This window comes from Oncorhynchus kisutch, unplaced genomic scaffold (genome assembly GCF_002021735.2).
Source record: "Oncorhynchus kisutch isolate 150728-3 unplaced genomic scaffold, Okis_V2 scaffold838, whole genome shotgun sequence".
Taxonomy (NCBI): Eukaryota; Metazoa; Chordata; class Actinopteri; order Salmoniformes; family Salmonidae; genus Oncorhynchus; species Oncorhynchus kisutch.
In genome coordinates, this window is record NW_022262783.1 from 51,001 (window position 1) to 67,500 (window position 16,500).

The 16,500-nt window shown below is 44.2% G+C and overlaps 1 protein-coding gene across 1 annotated transcript in view; it reads right to left on the reverse strand.

Annotated features, from left to right (window-relative positions):
- The window catches only part of LOC116362547 (protein eyes shut homolog), a gene marked incomplete at its 3' end in the record, with an annotated part of 129,638 nt that overhangs the window by 40,762 nt on the left and 72,376 nt on the right, over positions 1 to 16,500 (reverse strand). The window contains exons 13-18 of the mRNA XM_031816619.1: positions 14,934 to 15,047; positions 13,456 to 13,689; positions 12,701 to 12,823; positions 11,524 to 11,637; positions 6,590 to 6,703; positions 5,594 to 5,707 (exon numbers count right to left, since the gene is read on the reverse strand). Coding sequence (XP_031672479.1) covers positions 5,594 to 5,707; positions 6,590 to 6,703; positions 11,524 to 11,637; positions 12,701 to 12,823; positions 13,456 to 13,689; positions 14,934 to 15,047 — 813 coding nt within the window. The remainder of the gene's footprint in view (positions 1 to 5,593; positions 5,708 to 6,589; positions 6,704 to 11,523; positions 11,638 to 12,700; positions 12,824 to 13,455; positions 13,690 to 14,933; positions 15,048 to 16,500) is intronic.

A 16,500-nucleotide genomic window follows, 5' to 3' on the forward strand; every position in this document is an offset into this window, starting at 1 on the left:
CAGTGTTATGCAACCTTAGCCTGGACCCAGATCTCTTTGGGTTGTATAGCCAACTCCGACGGGAGTGTCGACCATAGCATTTGTAGGGCCCAGTGTACAATGACCCCCTCTCCTATATACAACTCCCACAGCCAGTGTTTCAGGACCAGACAAGGCAGAGATTGTAGCTGCACACTGGTCACAATTCTGACTCGTGCCCTTTACCACTGTAGCTCCAAAAGGACAACATCAAAGCAAATTTTTTTGTCCCATGAGCCGAATACAACACACAGTGAAATGCTTACTTACAAGCCCTTAACCAAAGTTTTAAGAAAAAACTTGTTTAAATAAGGAAGAGATAACAATAACAAATAATTAAAGAGCAGCAGTAAATAACAATAGCGGGGCTTTATACAGGGGGTACCGGTCCAGAGTCAATGTGGAGGCTATATACAGGGGGTACCGGTCCAGAGTCAATGTGGAGGCTATATACAGGGGGTACCGGTACAGAGTCAATGTGGAGGCTATATACAGGGGGTACCGGTACAGAGTCAATGTGGAGGCTATATACAGAGGGTACCGGTACAGAGTCAACGTGGAGGCTATATACAGGGTGTTACGGTACAGAGTCAATGTGGAGGCTATATACAGGGGGTACCGGTACAGAGTCAATGTGGAGGCTATATACAGGGGGTACCGGTACAGAGTCAATGTGGAGTCTATATACAGGGGGTACCGGGACAGAGTCAATGTGGAGGCTATATACAGGGGGTACCGGTACAGAGTCAATGTGGAGGCTATATACAGGGGGTACCGGTACAGAGTCAATGTGGAGGCTATATACAGGGGGTACCGGTACAGAGTCAATGTGGAGGCTTTATACAGGGGGGTGCCGGTACAGAGTCAATGTGGCGGCTTTATACAGGGGGTACCGGTACAGAGTCAATGTGGCGGCTTTATACAGGGGGTACCGGTACAGAGTCAATGTGGAGGCTATATACAGGGGGTGCCGGTACAGAGTCAATGTGGCGGCTTTATACAGGGGGTACCGGTACAGAGTCAATGTGGAGGCTATATACAGGGGGTACCGGTACAGAGTCAACGTGGAGGCTATATACAGGGGGTACCAGTACAGAGTCAATGTGGAGGCTATATACAGGGGGTACCGGTACAGAGTCAATGTGGAGGCTATATACAGGGGGTGCCGGTACAGAGTCAATGTGGAGGCTATATACAGGGGGTGCCGGTACAGAGTCAATGTGGCGGCTTTATACAGGGGGTACCGGTACAGAGTCAATGTGGAGGCTATATACAGGGGGTACCGGTACAGAGTCAACGTGGAGGCTATATACAGGGGGTACCGGTACAGAGTCACTGCGGAGCATCGATGACGTGGTAATTGAGGTAATATGTGCTTGTACGTTGAGTTATTAAAGTGACTATGCATAGATAATAACAGAGAATAGCAGCAGCGTAGAAGGGGGGTGGGGCAATGCAAATATTCTGGGTAGCCATTTGAATAGCTGTTCAGGAGTCTTATGGCTTGGGGGTAGAAGCTGTTTAGAAGTTTCTTGGACCTAGACTTGGAAGCCGTGCAACCGCAACACCAGGCAGCGATGCAACCTGTCAGGACGCACTCGGTGGTCACGTTGATCACGTTGAGGGAGAGGTTTTTGTCCTTGAACCATATGGTCAGGTCTCTGGCCTCCCTATAGGCTGTCTCATCGCTGTCGGTGATCAGGCTGTTGTGTCATCAGCAAACTTGATGGTGTTGGAGTCATGCCTGGCCATGCAGTTATGAGTGAACAGGGAGTACAGGAGGAGACCAAGCATGCACCCCTGAGGAGCCCCTGTGTTGAGGATCAGCGTGGTGGATGTTTTGTTACCCTTACCACCTGGAGGCAGCCCGTCGAAGTCCAGGATCCAGTTGCAGAGGGAGGTGTTTAGTCCAAGAGTCTTTAGCTTTGAGGGCACTATGGTGTTGAGCGCTGAGCCTGCATTCAACGACTTGCCTGCATTCTCACATAGGTGTTTTTAAAAATATATCTATATTTATCTAACCTTTATTTAACTAGGCAAGTCAGTTAAGAACACATTCTTATTTACAAAGACGGCCTACAGGGAACAGTGGGGTTAACTGCCTTGCTCAGGAGCAGAACGACAGCTCGGGGATTCGATCCAGCAACCTTTCGGTTACTTACCCAACGCTCTAGCCACTAGGCTACCTGCCGTGTTAATTTTGTCCAGGTGTGGAAGGGCAGTGTGGAGTGCCATAGAGATTGCATCATTGGTATGCAAATTGGAGTGGGTCTAGGGTTTCTGGGATAATGGCATTGATGTGAGCCCTGACCAGCCTTCCAATGCATTTCATGGCTACAGACGTGAGTGCTACGGGTCGGTAGTCATTTAGGCAGGTTACCTTAGTGTTCTTGGGCACAGAGACCAAGTAAACATTCCCACTCTGGTGCTGACACCCCACTGAGAGTTCCTGCTCCTTAATCACAGCCACCACACAAATGGTAATCAAAACTGGATTAGGCCAACTTGGATGTCTGTTTGATTTCCATAATAGTAGCAAGCTACTCAAGTCAATGTTGCACGCATCAAGTTTTTATGTCACATGCACAAGTACAAGGACATGCCTTTCTTGCAAGCTTTTATCCCAACAATGCAGTTAATCGATATCAATGTAGTACGCATCAAGTAAGGTACAACAAAAACACAGGAAATAAGAAGAATATGAGAAAGTAGGTATGCTATATACATGGTCAATTCCAATACCACAGTTACAATTCTAACTAGACAAGTCAGTTAAGAACAAATTCTTATTTACAATGACGGCCTACACCGGCCAAACCCTCCCAGACGACACTGGGCCAACTGCCCTATGTGCAGGGATACTGGAGGTAGATATGTACAGTACCAGTCAAAAGTTTGGACACACCTACGTTTGTTTTGTTTACTATTTCTACATTGTAGAATAATAGTGAAGACATCAAAACTATGAAATAACACCTATGGAATAATGTAGTAACCAAAAAAGTGTTAAACAAATATAATTTAGAACAAATATATTTTAGATTACAGATCCTTCAAAGTAGCCACCCTTTGCCTTGTAGACAGCTTTGCACACTTTCGGCATTCTCTCAACCAGCTTCATGAGGAATGCTTTTCCAATAGTCTTGAAGGAGTTCCCACATATGCTGAGCACTTGTTGGCTGCTTTTCCTTCAGTCTGCGGTCCAACTCATCCCAAACCCTTTCAATTGGGTTGAGGTTGGGTGATTGTGGAGGCCAGGTCATCTGATGCAGCACTCCTGCATGCAGCACACAAAGAAACTGCAGTTGGAACCAAAAATCTCAAATTTGGACTCATCAGAACAAAGAACAGATTTCCACCGGTCTAATGTCCATTGCTCTTTGCTTATTTGAGCTGTTCTTGCCATAATTTGAGCTGTTATTACCAAATAGGGATATCTTCTGTATACCATCCCTACCTTGTCACAACACAACTGATTGGCTCACATTCCTCAATTACATTTTTAACAAGGCACACCTGTTTATTGAAAGGCATTCTAGGTGACTACCTCATGAAGCTGGCTGAGAGAATGCCAAGCGTGTGCAAACCTGTCATCAAGGGTGTTTAATTTGAAGAATCTAAAATCTAAAATATATTTTGATTTGTTTAACACTTTTTTGGGTTGCTACATGATTCCATATATGTTATTTCATAGTCTTCACTATTATTCTACAATGTTGAAAATAGTCAGAATAAAGAAAAACCCTAGAATGAGTAGGTGTGTCCAAACTTTTGACTTGGGGAAACGTGACTGGGCATCAGGATATATGATAAACAAAGTAGCAGCAGCGTATATGATGATTGTATGTGAGTGTGCGTGTTATATGTGTGTGAGCAAATGAAATGAGTGTAGTGTCAGTGTGTGTGAGTGAGTGAGTGTGTAGCGTGTTGTCCACAGGAGACATGGCAATAAAATATTGCCTTTTGTCAAGATTGAAGATTGTCAAGTCTTTTTCCACACACACAACTGTTGCTATGGCACCACCACCTACACTACATGGCCAGAGGTAAGTAGACAGCCCGTCAAATGAGTGGATTCAGCTATTTCAGCCACACACGTTGCTGACAGGTGTATAGAATCGAGCACACAGCCATGCAATCTCTATAGACAAACATTGGCAGTAGAATGGCCTTACTGAAGAGCTCAGTGACTTTCAACGTGTCACCATTATAGGATACCTCTTTTCAAACAAGTCAGTTCGTCAATTTCTGCCCTGCTAGAGCTGTCCCTGGCAACTGTAAGTGCTGTTATTGTGGAGTGGAAACGTCTATGAGCAACAACGGCTCAGCCGTGAAGTAGAAACACCTAGAAGCAACAACGGCTCAGCCGTGAAGTGGAAACATCTAGGAGCAATAGCGGCTCAGCCGTGAAGTGGAAACATCTAGGAGCAATACCGGCTCAGCCATGAAGTGGACGTCCTGGATCTGAACCTTCAAAATGAGCTTCAGGAAGTCGACTGCTGTTGGGGTAAGTTTCTCAAAAACAAGTGAAACAAAAAAATGTATCTGTAACCTTCTATAACATGTAATTTACATCAAAAAGAAATAGTGAAATTCTCCTTTAAGCATTGCTGTGGACATAGAACATCCAATGTTGTTGCTTTTCTATTAAAATGTGTGATTTTGAGACCAAACAAAACGGAATTTGGTGAAAACTTCAACAGATTTTATAGGGCACTAGTTGTCTAAGGCTATACAGCACTAAGATAGACAACACATTAGTAGAGACCAAGGCTATACAGCACTAAGACAGACAACATTAGTAGAGACCAAGGCTATACAGCACTAAGACAGACAACACATTAGTAGAGACCAAGGCTACACAGCACTAAGACAGACAACATTAGTAGAGACCAAGGCTATACAGCACTAAGACAGACAACATTAGTAGAGACCAAGGCTATACAGCACTAAGACACAACACATTAGTAGAGACCAAGGCTATACAGCATTAAGACACAACACATTAGTGGGAACCAAAGCTATACAGCACTAAGACACAACACATTAGTGGGGACCAAGGCTACACAGCATTAAGACACAACACATTAGTAGAGACCAAGGCTATACAGCACTAAGACACAACACATTAGTAGAGACCAAGGCTATACAGCACTAAGACACAACACATTAGTGGGGACCAAGGCTACACAGCACTAAGACACAACACATTAGTGGGGACCAAGGCTAGGAGAAATAGACACACCATCTGGAGGATTAGCAATGGGTTTCATCTTCTTTGTCGAGCATCGCCACAACCAGAGAATGAAGCCTTACTAATGTTGCTGAAGACTGCAGCAGAATGAGTTCAGGCAGGTGAGAGAGGGACGCTCAGGGAGGTTAATTAACTTTGGTGATCGTCCCCATTCCCTCAGTGTGCATTACCTTTCAAAAATGGGGACACATGCACACAGTGACACGCACGCAGGAACACACACACACACACACACACACACACACACACACACACACACACACACACACACACACACACACACACACACACACACACACACACCCTCTCAGTGTTCATTACCTTTGAATGGAGCCACACACTGACAGTGGTAATTGCCAGGCTGGTCAATGCAAGTGGCTCCGTTCTTGCAGGGAGAAGAGGCACACTCGTCAATGTCGAACTCACACCCAGCGCCTTTGATACAAACAACAACATAAACAAATAAATAAGTCATGTTTTTAGGGGTCAGTGAGACTAGTAGCAGGCCTACGTCCCAAATGGCACCCTATTCCATATATAGTGCACTACTTTTGACCAGAGGCATATGGGTCCAAAAGCAGTGCACTATGAAGGGATCAAGGTGCCATTTGGGATGCAAACCAGGACAGTTAATAATCTCTTCGGTTGGACACAGGAAACAGGATCTAATGAGCCCATGGAGCAGTAACTAACTGTGTATCTTCTGTCTTCACTCCTCATCAGTTAGTCAGAGAACACAACAAATGGTTGCATCCCAAATGGTATCCTATTCCTTATACGGCGCACTACCAGGGTCCAGCACTATGTAGGGAACAGGATGCTGTTTGGGACGCTGTCGACGTGTGATGTGCTTTGTCCAGACTACAGGCATGTAAACATCCCTTTACTCACTCCTCTCCCCTGGGGTTGGCAGATCTATTTCATTAAGGTGTTTCACCCATAGGAATCTATTTCCATTGTTCCACCGCTGCCTAGCAACACTAGAGTTCAAAATATAGATTGTAGTTGCCAGTGTACCTAAGCAGCACGTTGTTGAAGACGTACACTGGAAAACAATCAAACTACACAGGCATCTTTGTCTGTAGACGATACCGCCCACGGACACAAACTTCTGTGTGAAGGATTTTCTTGGTGAAAATCTACCAGTGAGGCTATGGTAAAGCATGAATATGGCTATGCAGATTAGAATAGAATAGAGCCTACTATAGTTTGCTAAAATAAAGCTACAAGATTCAAATTCAGTAGGTTATATTGTCAATGCTTGTTTAGTTCAGTATGCATTAATTCATTAAAATTCAGTAAGTTAGATGCACTGACCAGTAAAGCCAGGTAGACAGACACATTCATAGCCATTGGCCAGGTCCAAACACGTGCTATTGTGTCTGCATGGCCCTGACAGACACTCATCAATGTTGATTTCACAGTAGTCACCTGTAGGGAAAGACAATGAAAGAGGAAGGAACAGTTTCATGAAAACTCCCATTCCTACCAATTATAAACCAAGTGTTAAAAAGAATCCCCTTTACAAGTGAAATCTTAAAAGCCTCCGAGCTATCCACCTTCTGAACTAAAAATAAAAGAGAGAAACTCGGTTCAAGATGGGTTACTAAAATATGGATCCCTCGATTTGCATATATTCATCTAGTTAACTCAGACAATTTCCTAACAATTCAGATTGAAATGAACTGAGAAATAATAGAGAGACCTCTCGTCTGACATTAGATAAATTATCCCTTATGTTTTCAATATAACCTTACATGACCCAGCACGGTCCCAAATGGCACCCTATTCCCTTATAGTGCACTACTTTTGACCAGAGCAGTGATAAGCTAACCGGGGCTCTGGTCAAACGTAATGCACATTAAGGGAATAGGGTGCCATTTGGGACACAACCCAGTGTATTGAACATAATGAACATTGACATAGTTATAATGGTTGTACACCTCTCGTACAGGACAGCATTAATTTACATGCATATAGGAATATTAGCATAGCTAATTACACAGTGGATTGCTATAGGCTGTCAAGTTATATTGTTTTAATTGACTTTGCTTGACTTCACTTCGTAAAACAGACCTCAACAAAGGTGTTGGTGGTGTTTCTGTTACTGAACTGCTACGTGATCACAACTGGTGTCAGTGGTGTTTCTGTTATTGAACTGCTACGTGATCACAACTGGGGTCAGTGGTGTTTCTGTTATTGAACTGCTACGTGATCACAACTGGTGTCAGTGGTGTTTCTGTTATTGAACTGCTACGTGATCACAACTGGGGTCAGTGGTGTTTCTGTTACTGAACTGCTACGTGATCACAACTGGTGTCAGTGGTGTTTCTATTATTGAACTGCTACGTGATCACAACTGGTGTCAGTGGTGTTTCTGTTATTGAACTGCTACGTGATCACAACTGGGGTCAGTGGTGTTTCTGTTATTGAACTGCTACGTGATCACAACTGGGGTCAGTGGTGTTTCTGTTATTGAACTGCTACGTGATCACAACTGGGGTCAGTGGTGTTTCTGTTATTGAACTGCTACGTGATCACAACTGGGGTCAGTGGTGTTTCTGTTATTGAACTGCTACGTGATCACAACTGGGGTCAGTGGTGTTTCTGTTATTGAACTGCTACGTGATCACAACTGGGGTCAGTGGTGTTTCTGTTATTGAACTGCTACGTGATCACAACTGGGGTCAGTGGTGTTTCTGTTATTGAACTGCTACGTGATCACAACTGGTGTTGTGTTCCCCACAATAAGTTGGGTGAATTTTGGCCCATTCCTCCTGACAGAGCTGGTGTAACCGAGTCAGGTGTGTAGGCCTCCTTGCTCGGCACACGCAGTTTCAGTTCTGCCCCCAAATCTTCGATAGGATTGAGGTCAGGGCTTTGTGATGGCCACTCCAATACCTTGACTTTGTTATCCTGAAGACATTTTGCCACAACTTTGGAAGTACGCTTGGGGTCATTGTCCATTTGGAAGAACCATTTGTGACCAAGCTTCAACTGATGTCTTGAGATGTTGCTTCAATATATCCACATAATGTTCCTGCCTTATGATGCCATCTATTTTCTGAAGTGCACCAGTCCCTCCTGCAGCAAAGCACCCCCACAACATGATGCTGCCATCCCCATGCTCACTTGTTCCCCCAAACATAACGATGGTCATTATGGCCAAACAGTTCTATTTTTGTTTCATCAGACCAGAGAAAACTTTTCTCCAAAAAGTACATTCTTTGTCCCCATGTGCAGTTGCAAACCGCAGTCTGGCTTTTCTTAATGGCGGTTTTGGAGCAGTGGCTCTTTCCTTGCTGAGCGGCCTTTCAGGTTATGTCGATATAGGACTCTTTTATTGTGGACATAGATACTTTTGTACCTGTTTCCTACAGCATCTTCACAAGGTCCTTTGCTGTTTTTCTGGGATTGATTTGGACGTTTCGCAGCAAAGTACATTCATCTCTAGGAGACAGAATGTATCTGAGCGGTATGATGGCTGCGTGGTCCCATGGTGTTTATACTTGCGTACTATTGTTTGTTCAGATGAATGTGGTACCTTCAGGTGTTTGGAAATTGCTCCCGAGGATGAACTAGACTTGTGAAGGTCTACAATCTTTTCTGAGGTCTTGGCTGATTTCTTTTGATTTTCCCATGATGTCAAGCAAAGAGGCAAGGAGTTTGAAGGTAGGCCTTGAAATACATCCACAGATACACCTCTAATAGACTCAAATGATGTCAATTAGCCTATTAGAAGCTTCTAAAACCATTACATGTTCTGGAATTTTCCAAGCTGTTTAAAAGGCACAGTCAACTTAGTGTATGTAAACTTCTGACCCACTGGAATTATGATACAGTGAATTATAAGTGAAATAATCTGTCTGTAAACAATTGTTGGAAAAATTACTTGTGTCATGCACAAAGTAGATGTCCTAACTGACTTGCCAAAACTAGAGTTTGTTAACAAGAAATTTGTGGTTGAAAACCGAGTTTTAATGACTCCAACCTAAGTGTATGTAAACTTCCGACTTCAACTGTACATAGTGCATTACAGCATATACAGCCTCCCAAACTTACAGGAGGGTACAGTGGTTCCTCCTTTAAAAGTTACAAACTTGCCCCGCGGGACTTAGAGGTACCCAGCGACACAGCTTCATGGCTCCAGACCCGGCTTCATGGCTCCAGACCCGGCTTCATGGCTCCAGACCCGGCTTCATGGCTCCAGACCCTGCTTCATTGCTCCAGACACGGCTTCATGGCTCCAGACACGGCTTCATGGCTCCAGACCCGGCTTCATGGCTCCAGACCCGGCTTCATGGCTCCAGACCCGGCTTCATGGCTCCAGACCCGGCTTCATGGCTCCAGACCCGGCTTCATGGCTCCAGACCCGGCTTCATTGCTCCAGACCCGGCTTCATTGCTCTCATTTTGGGTTTTTATAGGTTTTTATATGACCAATCATATCGAGTGGTTCCAATGACGATTTTTGACGCGTGTCACGCCCTGACCATAGAGCGCCTTGTTTATTCTCTATTTGGTTAGGTCAGGGTGTGACTTGGGTGGGCAAATCTATGTTTCTATTTCTTTGTTGGCCTAGTATGGTTCCCAATCAGAGGCAGCTGTTTATGGTTCTCTCTGATTGGGGATCATACTTAGGCAGCCCTTTCCCACCTTAGATTGTGGGATCTTGATATTGTATAGGTGCTGTGTAGCCTGCAGAACTTTACATTTGTTTTGGATTTTGTTGTTTTTCGGTGTTCATTTTTAATAAAGTAAGATGTTCGCCTACGACGCTGCACCTTGGTCTCCTCATTCTAACGAACTTAACAACGCGAGCCACCCTTGCCTTGTGTCGTTCTTCAAAAAAGATGGCTGACAAAACATTATGGTGGAACCAGATGTAAGTTGTTATAATGTCATAACGAGTCAAGCCAAAAATGTACAATTGAGAGGAATATGTTAGTTAATGTAGAGACAAACGTTTGTGTATATTTGTCATAAATTATCTCTCCAGGAACACGGTTGGAGTTAAAATCTTCAGGAGGGTATCTCTCCAGGAACAGGTTTGGAGTTAAAACCTACAGGAGGGTATCTCTCCAGGAACAGGGTTGGAGAGCCCTGTTCTATATCTTACATCTTAGAAACATACTTTAAGGTAAGGTATTTCAAATTATTTAAGGGGTTTAAGTATTAATGATGACATTTTGGTCCCATGTCTATTTGTGCTGCCTTGTCAACTCCTACAGTCAACGTCCTGTGATGTCACATATGATATGTTAGTCTCCTGACCCCTCCTGTCTCAGCCTCCAGTATTTATGCTGCAGTAGTTTATGTGTCGGGGGGCTAGGGTCAGTTTGTTATATCTGGAGTACCTCTCCTGTCCTATTCGGTGTCCTGTGTGAATCTAAGTGTGCGTTCTCTAATTCTCTCTTTCTCTCTCTCTCTCTCGGAGGACCTGAGCCCTAGGACCATGCCCCAGGACTACCTGACATGATGACTCCTTGCTGTCCCCAGTCCACCTGGCCGTGCTGCTGCTCCAGTTTCAACTGACCTGAGCCCTAGGACCATGCCCCGGGACTACCTGACATGATGACTCCTTGCTGTCCCCAGTCCACCTGGCCATGCTGCTGCTCCAGTTTCAACTGTTCTGCCTTATTATTATACGACCATGCTGGTCATTTATGAACATTTGAACATCTTGGCCATGCTCTGTTATAATCTCCAACCGGCACAGCCAGAAGAGGACTGGCCACCCCACATATGCTCACTCTAATTCTCTCTTTCTTTCTCTCTCTCTCTCGGAGGACCTGAGCCCTAGGACCATGACCCAGGACTACCTGACATGATGACTCCTTGCTGTCCCCAGTCCACCTGACCATGCTGCTGCTCCAGTTTCAACTGTTCTGCCTTATTATTATACGACCATGCTGGTCATTTATGAACATTTGAACATCTTGGCCATGTTCTGTTATAAACTCCACCCGGCACAGCCAGAAGAGGACTGGCCACCCCACATAGCCTGGTTCCTCACTAGGTTTCTTCCTAGGTTTTGGCCTTTCTAGGGAGTTTTTCCTAGCCACCGTGCTTCTACACCTGCATTGCTTGCTGTTTGGGGTTTTAGGCTGGGTTTCTGTACAGCACTTTGAGATATCAGCTGATGTACGAAGGGCTATATAAATACATTTGATTTGATTTGAGTCATGACAAAAACCATAAGGGTTACAGTACAAATGTACGTGTGTGTGGTGTGTGTGTGTGTGTGTGTACCTGTGACTCCGATTGGGCATAAGCAGCTGAATGCGTTGAGCTCATCAGAGCAGGAAGCTCCGTTGTGGCAGGGCTGGCTCAGACACTCGTTTACCTCCACCTCACAGTTATTACCTGGAAAAACAGGAGAGGTTCACTGCATGAAGGTCCACACATGCATAGTCTACATACAGACACATGCACACACTCTGCACACACACAGACACACAGACAGCACACACACTGCACGCACACTGCACGCACACATACACAGAAGCATCTGCCAGATTTTTACACAAATAAAAAGGCCCCCTTTAATCAAATAAGCTTCCTTAATGATGTGAGAAAGAGAGGAAAGGGGGAAGAGGAATGGAGATAAAGGGAGGAGAGGTAAGGGGAAATGGAAGGGGAGAGAGGAAGGGAGGCGAGGTAGGGGGAGAGGAAGGGAGGAGAGGTGGGGGGGGGGCTTCTGACTGTAGATAAATGGGTGTTGTAGGACATGTGCCGTGTCAAAGAAGTGTGTTATGGAATTGAATGATACTGAGAGAAGAGGAACTGAATGCTACTGAGAGACTGAATGCTACTGAGAGACTGAATGCTACTGAGAGAAGAGGAACTGAATGCTACTGAGAGACTGAATGCTACTGAGAGACTGAATGCTACTGAGAGACTGAATGCTACTGAGAGACTGAATGCTACTGAGAGACTGAATGCTACTGAGAGACTGAATGCTACTGAGAGAAGAGAGACTGAATGCTACTGAGAGAAGAGGAACTGAATGCTACTGAGAGATGAGAGACTGAATGCTACTGAGAGAAGAGGAACTGAATGCTACTGAGGAACTGAATGCTACTGGGAGAATGAATGCTACTGGGAGACTGAATGCTACTGAGAGAAGAGGAACTGAATGCTACTAAGAGACTGAATGCTACTGAGAGAAGAGGAACTGAATGCTACTAAGAGACTGAATGCTACTGAGAGAAGAGGAACTGAATGCTACTGAGAGACTGAATGCTACTGAGAGACTGAATGCTACTGAGAGACTGAATGCTACTGAAAGAAGAGGAACTGAATGCTACTGAGAGACTGAATGCTACTGAGAGACTGAATGCTACTGAGAGACTGAAAGCTACTGAGAGAAGAGGAACTGAATGCTTCTGAGAGAAGTGTGTAATGGAACTGCCGTATGACTACTCACCAATGAATCCAGGTGCACAGAAACAATTGTAGCCGTTGACGGTGTCTTTGCAAACACTCAGAACACCGCACGGCTTCTCTTCACAGTCATCTATGTTCACGTCACAGAATTGTCCCGTTAAACCTGAATGAAGAAAAGACGAATGAGACCCTCTGAATTAAGGGCTGGAATTATGAGGGAATCACTTTGAGAATGTAATAACGTGTTTCTTTTTGTTAAAATCAGAGAATGTTATACTGGCAATTCAGAGTTCAGACCCAATTCCAAACACCTCTTTATCAAACTTTACTCCTCTCTCTGGGATGCTATTGGCTCCTTAACCCACTAACACACATTTTCTATTGGCTCCTTAACCCACTAACACACCTTTCATTGGCTCCGATCAAATGGTTAACATATTAACACACCTTGTTATTGGCTCCCATCAACTGGTTAACTTAACCCACTAACACACCTGATTCAATTGGTCAACTACTAATTTTATCAATTCAATCAGTTGTTCTTGTTTCAGTAGGAAATAAGTGGGGCAGCCAGAGGTGCTTGAGGAGAGGTTGAGGAAATGCTGCATTCTCCTTTCTCCTAGTATTCAGTCATCCTAAATGCAGGGACAAGACCCTGAAATAAATATAAACATTACCACAGGTTTCAGTAACAAGGAGCCAATGTCTTACAGGGCAACGCACATGCCAAGCACGCACACACACACCCCATTAAAATCACACGCCCTGTTTCTTTGTTCCTGGTGATTAGCTTACCGGGTAAACAATGGCACTTGAATCCTCTCGGTAGATCCACACACTTTGATCCGCGATGACACAGCCCATCGACGCAGTGACTTATGGGGATTTCGCACAGCCGCCCCATGTACCCGTGTTGGCAGACGCATTTGAAGCCGTTCGGCAGCTCTTCACAGAACAGGGTCCCCTCCGGGTCACAGGGATTCAACTCACACTGGTTCACGGGTGCAGAGCAGTCATCGGCTCCCCATCCTGTATGCATTGGGGTTTGGATCAAAGAGCTGATTGATGTCTGTGTGTTGAATAGCAGCTGTGTTCTGTGTTCTATTCTTCTACCCACACCCCTTCTGATACACAGGCTTGAATTGTCATTTCTCAAGATGCTCCTGTCATTGTAAGACATTTCTCTTTTATGATTTCTGCTTTACATATGTTATATTTTTCACAGTTAGATAGAGGCCCTTAGGAAGTGGAAATACTAGGAAATAGAGGCCCTTAGACAGTGGAAATACTAGGAAATAGAGGCCCTTAGACAGTGGAAATACTAGGAAATAGAGGCCCTTAGACAGTGGAAATACTAGGAAATAGAGGCCCTTAGACAGTGGAAATACTAGGAAATAGAGGCCCTTAGACAGTGGAAATACTAGGAAATAGAGGGCCTTACACAGTGGAAATACTAGGAAATAGGATTTGTAAATATAGTCCAACCACCAACCTACATATAGGTATTGAGGGGTGTTTGTGTTTTCCTACATTTATAATTAGACACTCATTCAAGTAATGCATGGCTTTGGTCGACTACTCTCTATTATGATCCAGTGGATGTTATTTAAATTAGGTTTGGTTTGGTAATAACAGAGTGCACACAGAGTAATCAATAACAATAACATAGCCTCTTTGCCGGCATCCCAAATGACACCCTATTCCCTACACTACTTTTGACCAGAGCCATTAGGGGCCATTTAGGACTCAGCCTTTTACTACTGATTTTACAAAAGGGATTATTGTAGAATAAACAACAAGAGCATCTAAAAACAACCGGAGGGTCTATAAATTGAATAAATTGCTTAACAATGATTGTGTACAAAGATGGAGGCATAATACTAATTTGACTTCAATGGATTTCAGATATAAGATCTTAATTTGATCACGCTGTTGCAGGATAACTTTCCTTTTTAAACTAGGTGTTTTGTGGTTTAATGTAACTTTCAGCAGAGCCAGATAACGATATATCAACAGGATTAAATCACCCAGATACAGGTCTTTTGTTACCTACTTTAGAGAAAATGGTTCTAAAGGGTTAGAGGGATAAGAGGTTGTAGATGGAACCTTGGAACGAAAGAGGTCCTTCTGAAGAAAGGGTTTTAAAAAAGAACCAGAAGGGTTTCTACAGGGGCAAGTCAACAACATTTCTGGTTCTAGGTAGGACCTTATTTTCTCAGAGTAAACTGTAGTTCACAGTACAGTGCAGTATCTGATAAGGGAACAAACTTTACCTGGTGGACAAGTGCAGTGAACCACTCCGGCAAAGATATAACAGGTGCCGCCATTTTTGCATTTTGTCCTATCTCCTGACGCACATTCAATAACAGGTGTAGAGCAGTTTTTACCTGGAAAAGTCAAACAAAAAGATGTTCAGAAGGACAAATACAACAAAACCACTGTGCACAACTAATATCCCATCAGTACTGTACAACAGAACCCATGTGTACAAACAATATCCCATCAACATTGTGACAGTGTTCATGGAGACTAAATGACTACAGTACTGTGTATCTGCTGTCTACATTCTGCCATTTACATCACAGAGAGGGGAGACTAAATGACTGCAGCACTGTGTATCTGCTGTCTACATTCTGCCATTTACATCACAGAGAGGGGAGACTAAATGACTGCAGCACTGTGTATCTGCTGTCTACAATCTGCCATTTACATCACAGAGAGGGGAGACTAAATGACTGCAGCACTGTGTATCTGCTGTCTACATTCTGCCGTTTACATCACAGAGAGGGGAGACTAAATGACTGCAGCACTGTGTATCTTCTGTCTACATTCTGCCGTTTACATCACAGAGAGGGGAGACTAAATGACTGCAGCACTGTGTATCTGCTCAATTGAAATGAAGCTGAATGTAAAGGTTTGAATGTCAAAGATGTAGTCGACTGTCTCCGTCTCAGGGAGAAGAGTGTACAGTATGTGTTCATTTGAAAATAAGCTGGATTCATTTGTTATTATCACAGCTTAATTGTTGCGTGAGATTTTAAATAAACTTATTCCAAACCATCATCAACATGTCTCCTGCCCCACGAGAGGAAACAACGTGCTGGACCATGTGTACACAAACATCTGTGACATGTACAAAACCATCCCCCGCACCCACTTCTGCCAATTAGATCGCGTCTCTCTCTGTCCCTACTCCCCGCCTACAAGCAGCATCCCAAGAGGGAACCGCCAACTCCGAGAATAGTGAGGCGCTGGACAGAGGGGGCAGACCTAATGCTGCAGGACTGTTCTGTTAATACTGATTGAAATATGTTCAAAGATTCATCCCCGCAGGACTCATCCATCAACATTGAGGAATGTACATCATCCTTCAAAGGCTTCATTAGGAAATGTGTTTGATGACGTTGTACCCACAATAACAAACCGGACATGCCCCAACCAAAAACCCTGGATGAACGGTACAGAGAAATCATATGGTGCTGAGAGCCCGTAATGCAGCATTCAATGTCAGCAGAACGAACCCAGACGACTCGGTAGCAATGAATACAAGGCAAGCAGGTACGAGCGCCGCAAATCTATTAGATGGAAAAAAAACACAACTCTGACTTGGACGCTTGTGTCAAGGACTACAAGCTATCAAGGACTGCAGGCTATCAAGGACTGCAGGCTATCAAGGACTACAAGCTATCAAGGACTACAGGCTATCAAGGACTACAGGCTATCAAGGACTACAAGCTATCAAGGACTACAGGCTATCAAGGACTACAGACTATCAAGGACTACAGACTATCAAGGACTACAGGCTATCAAGGACAACAGGCTATCAAGGACTACAGACTA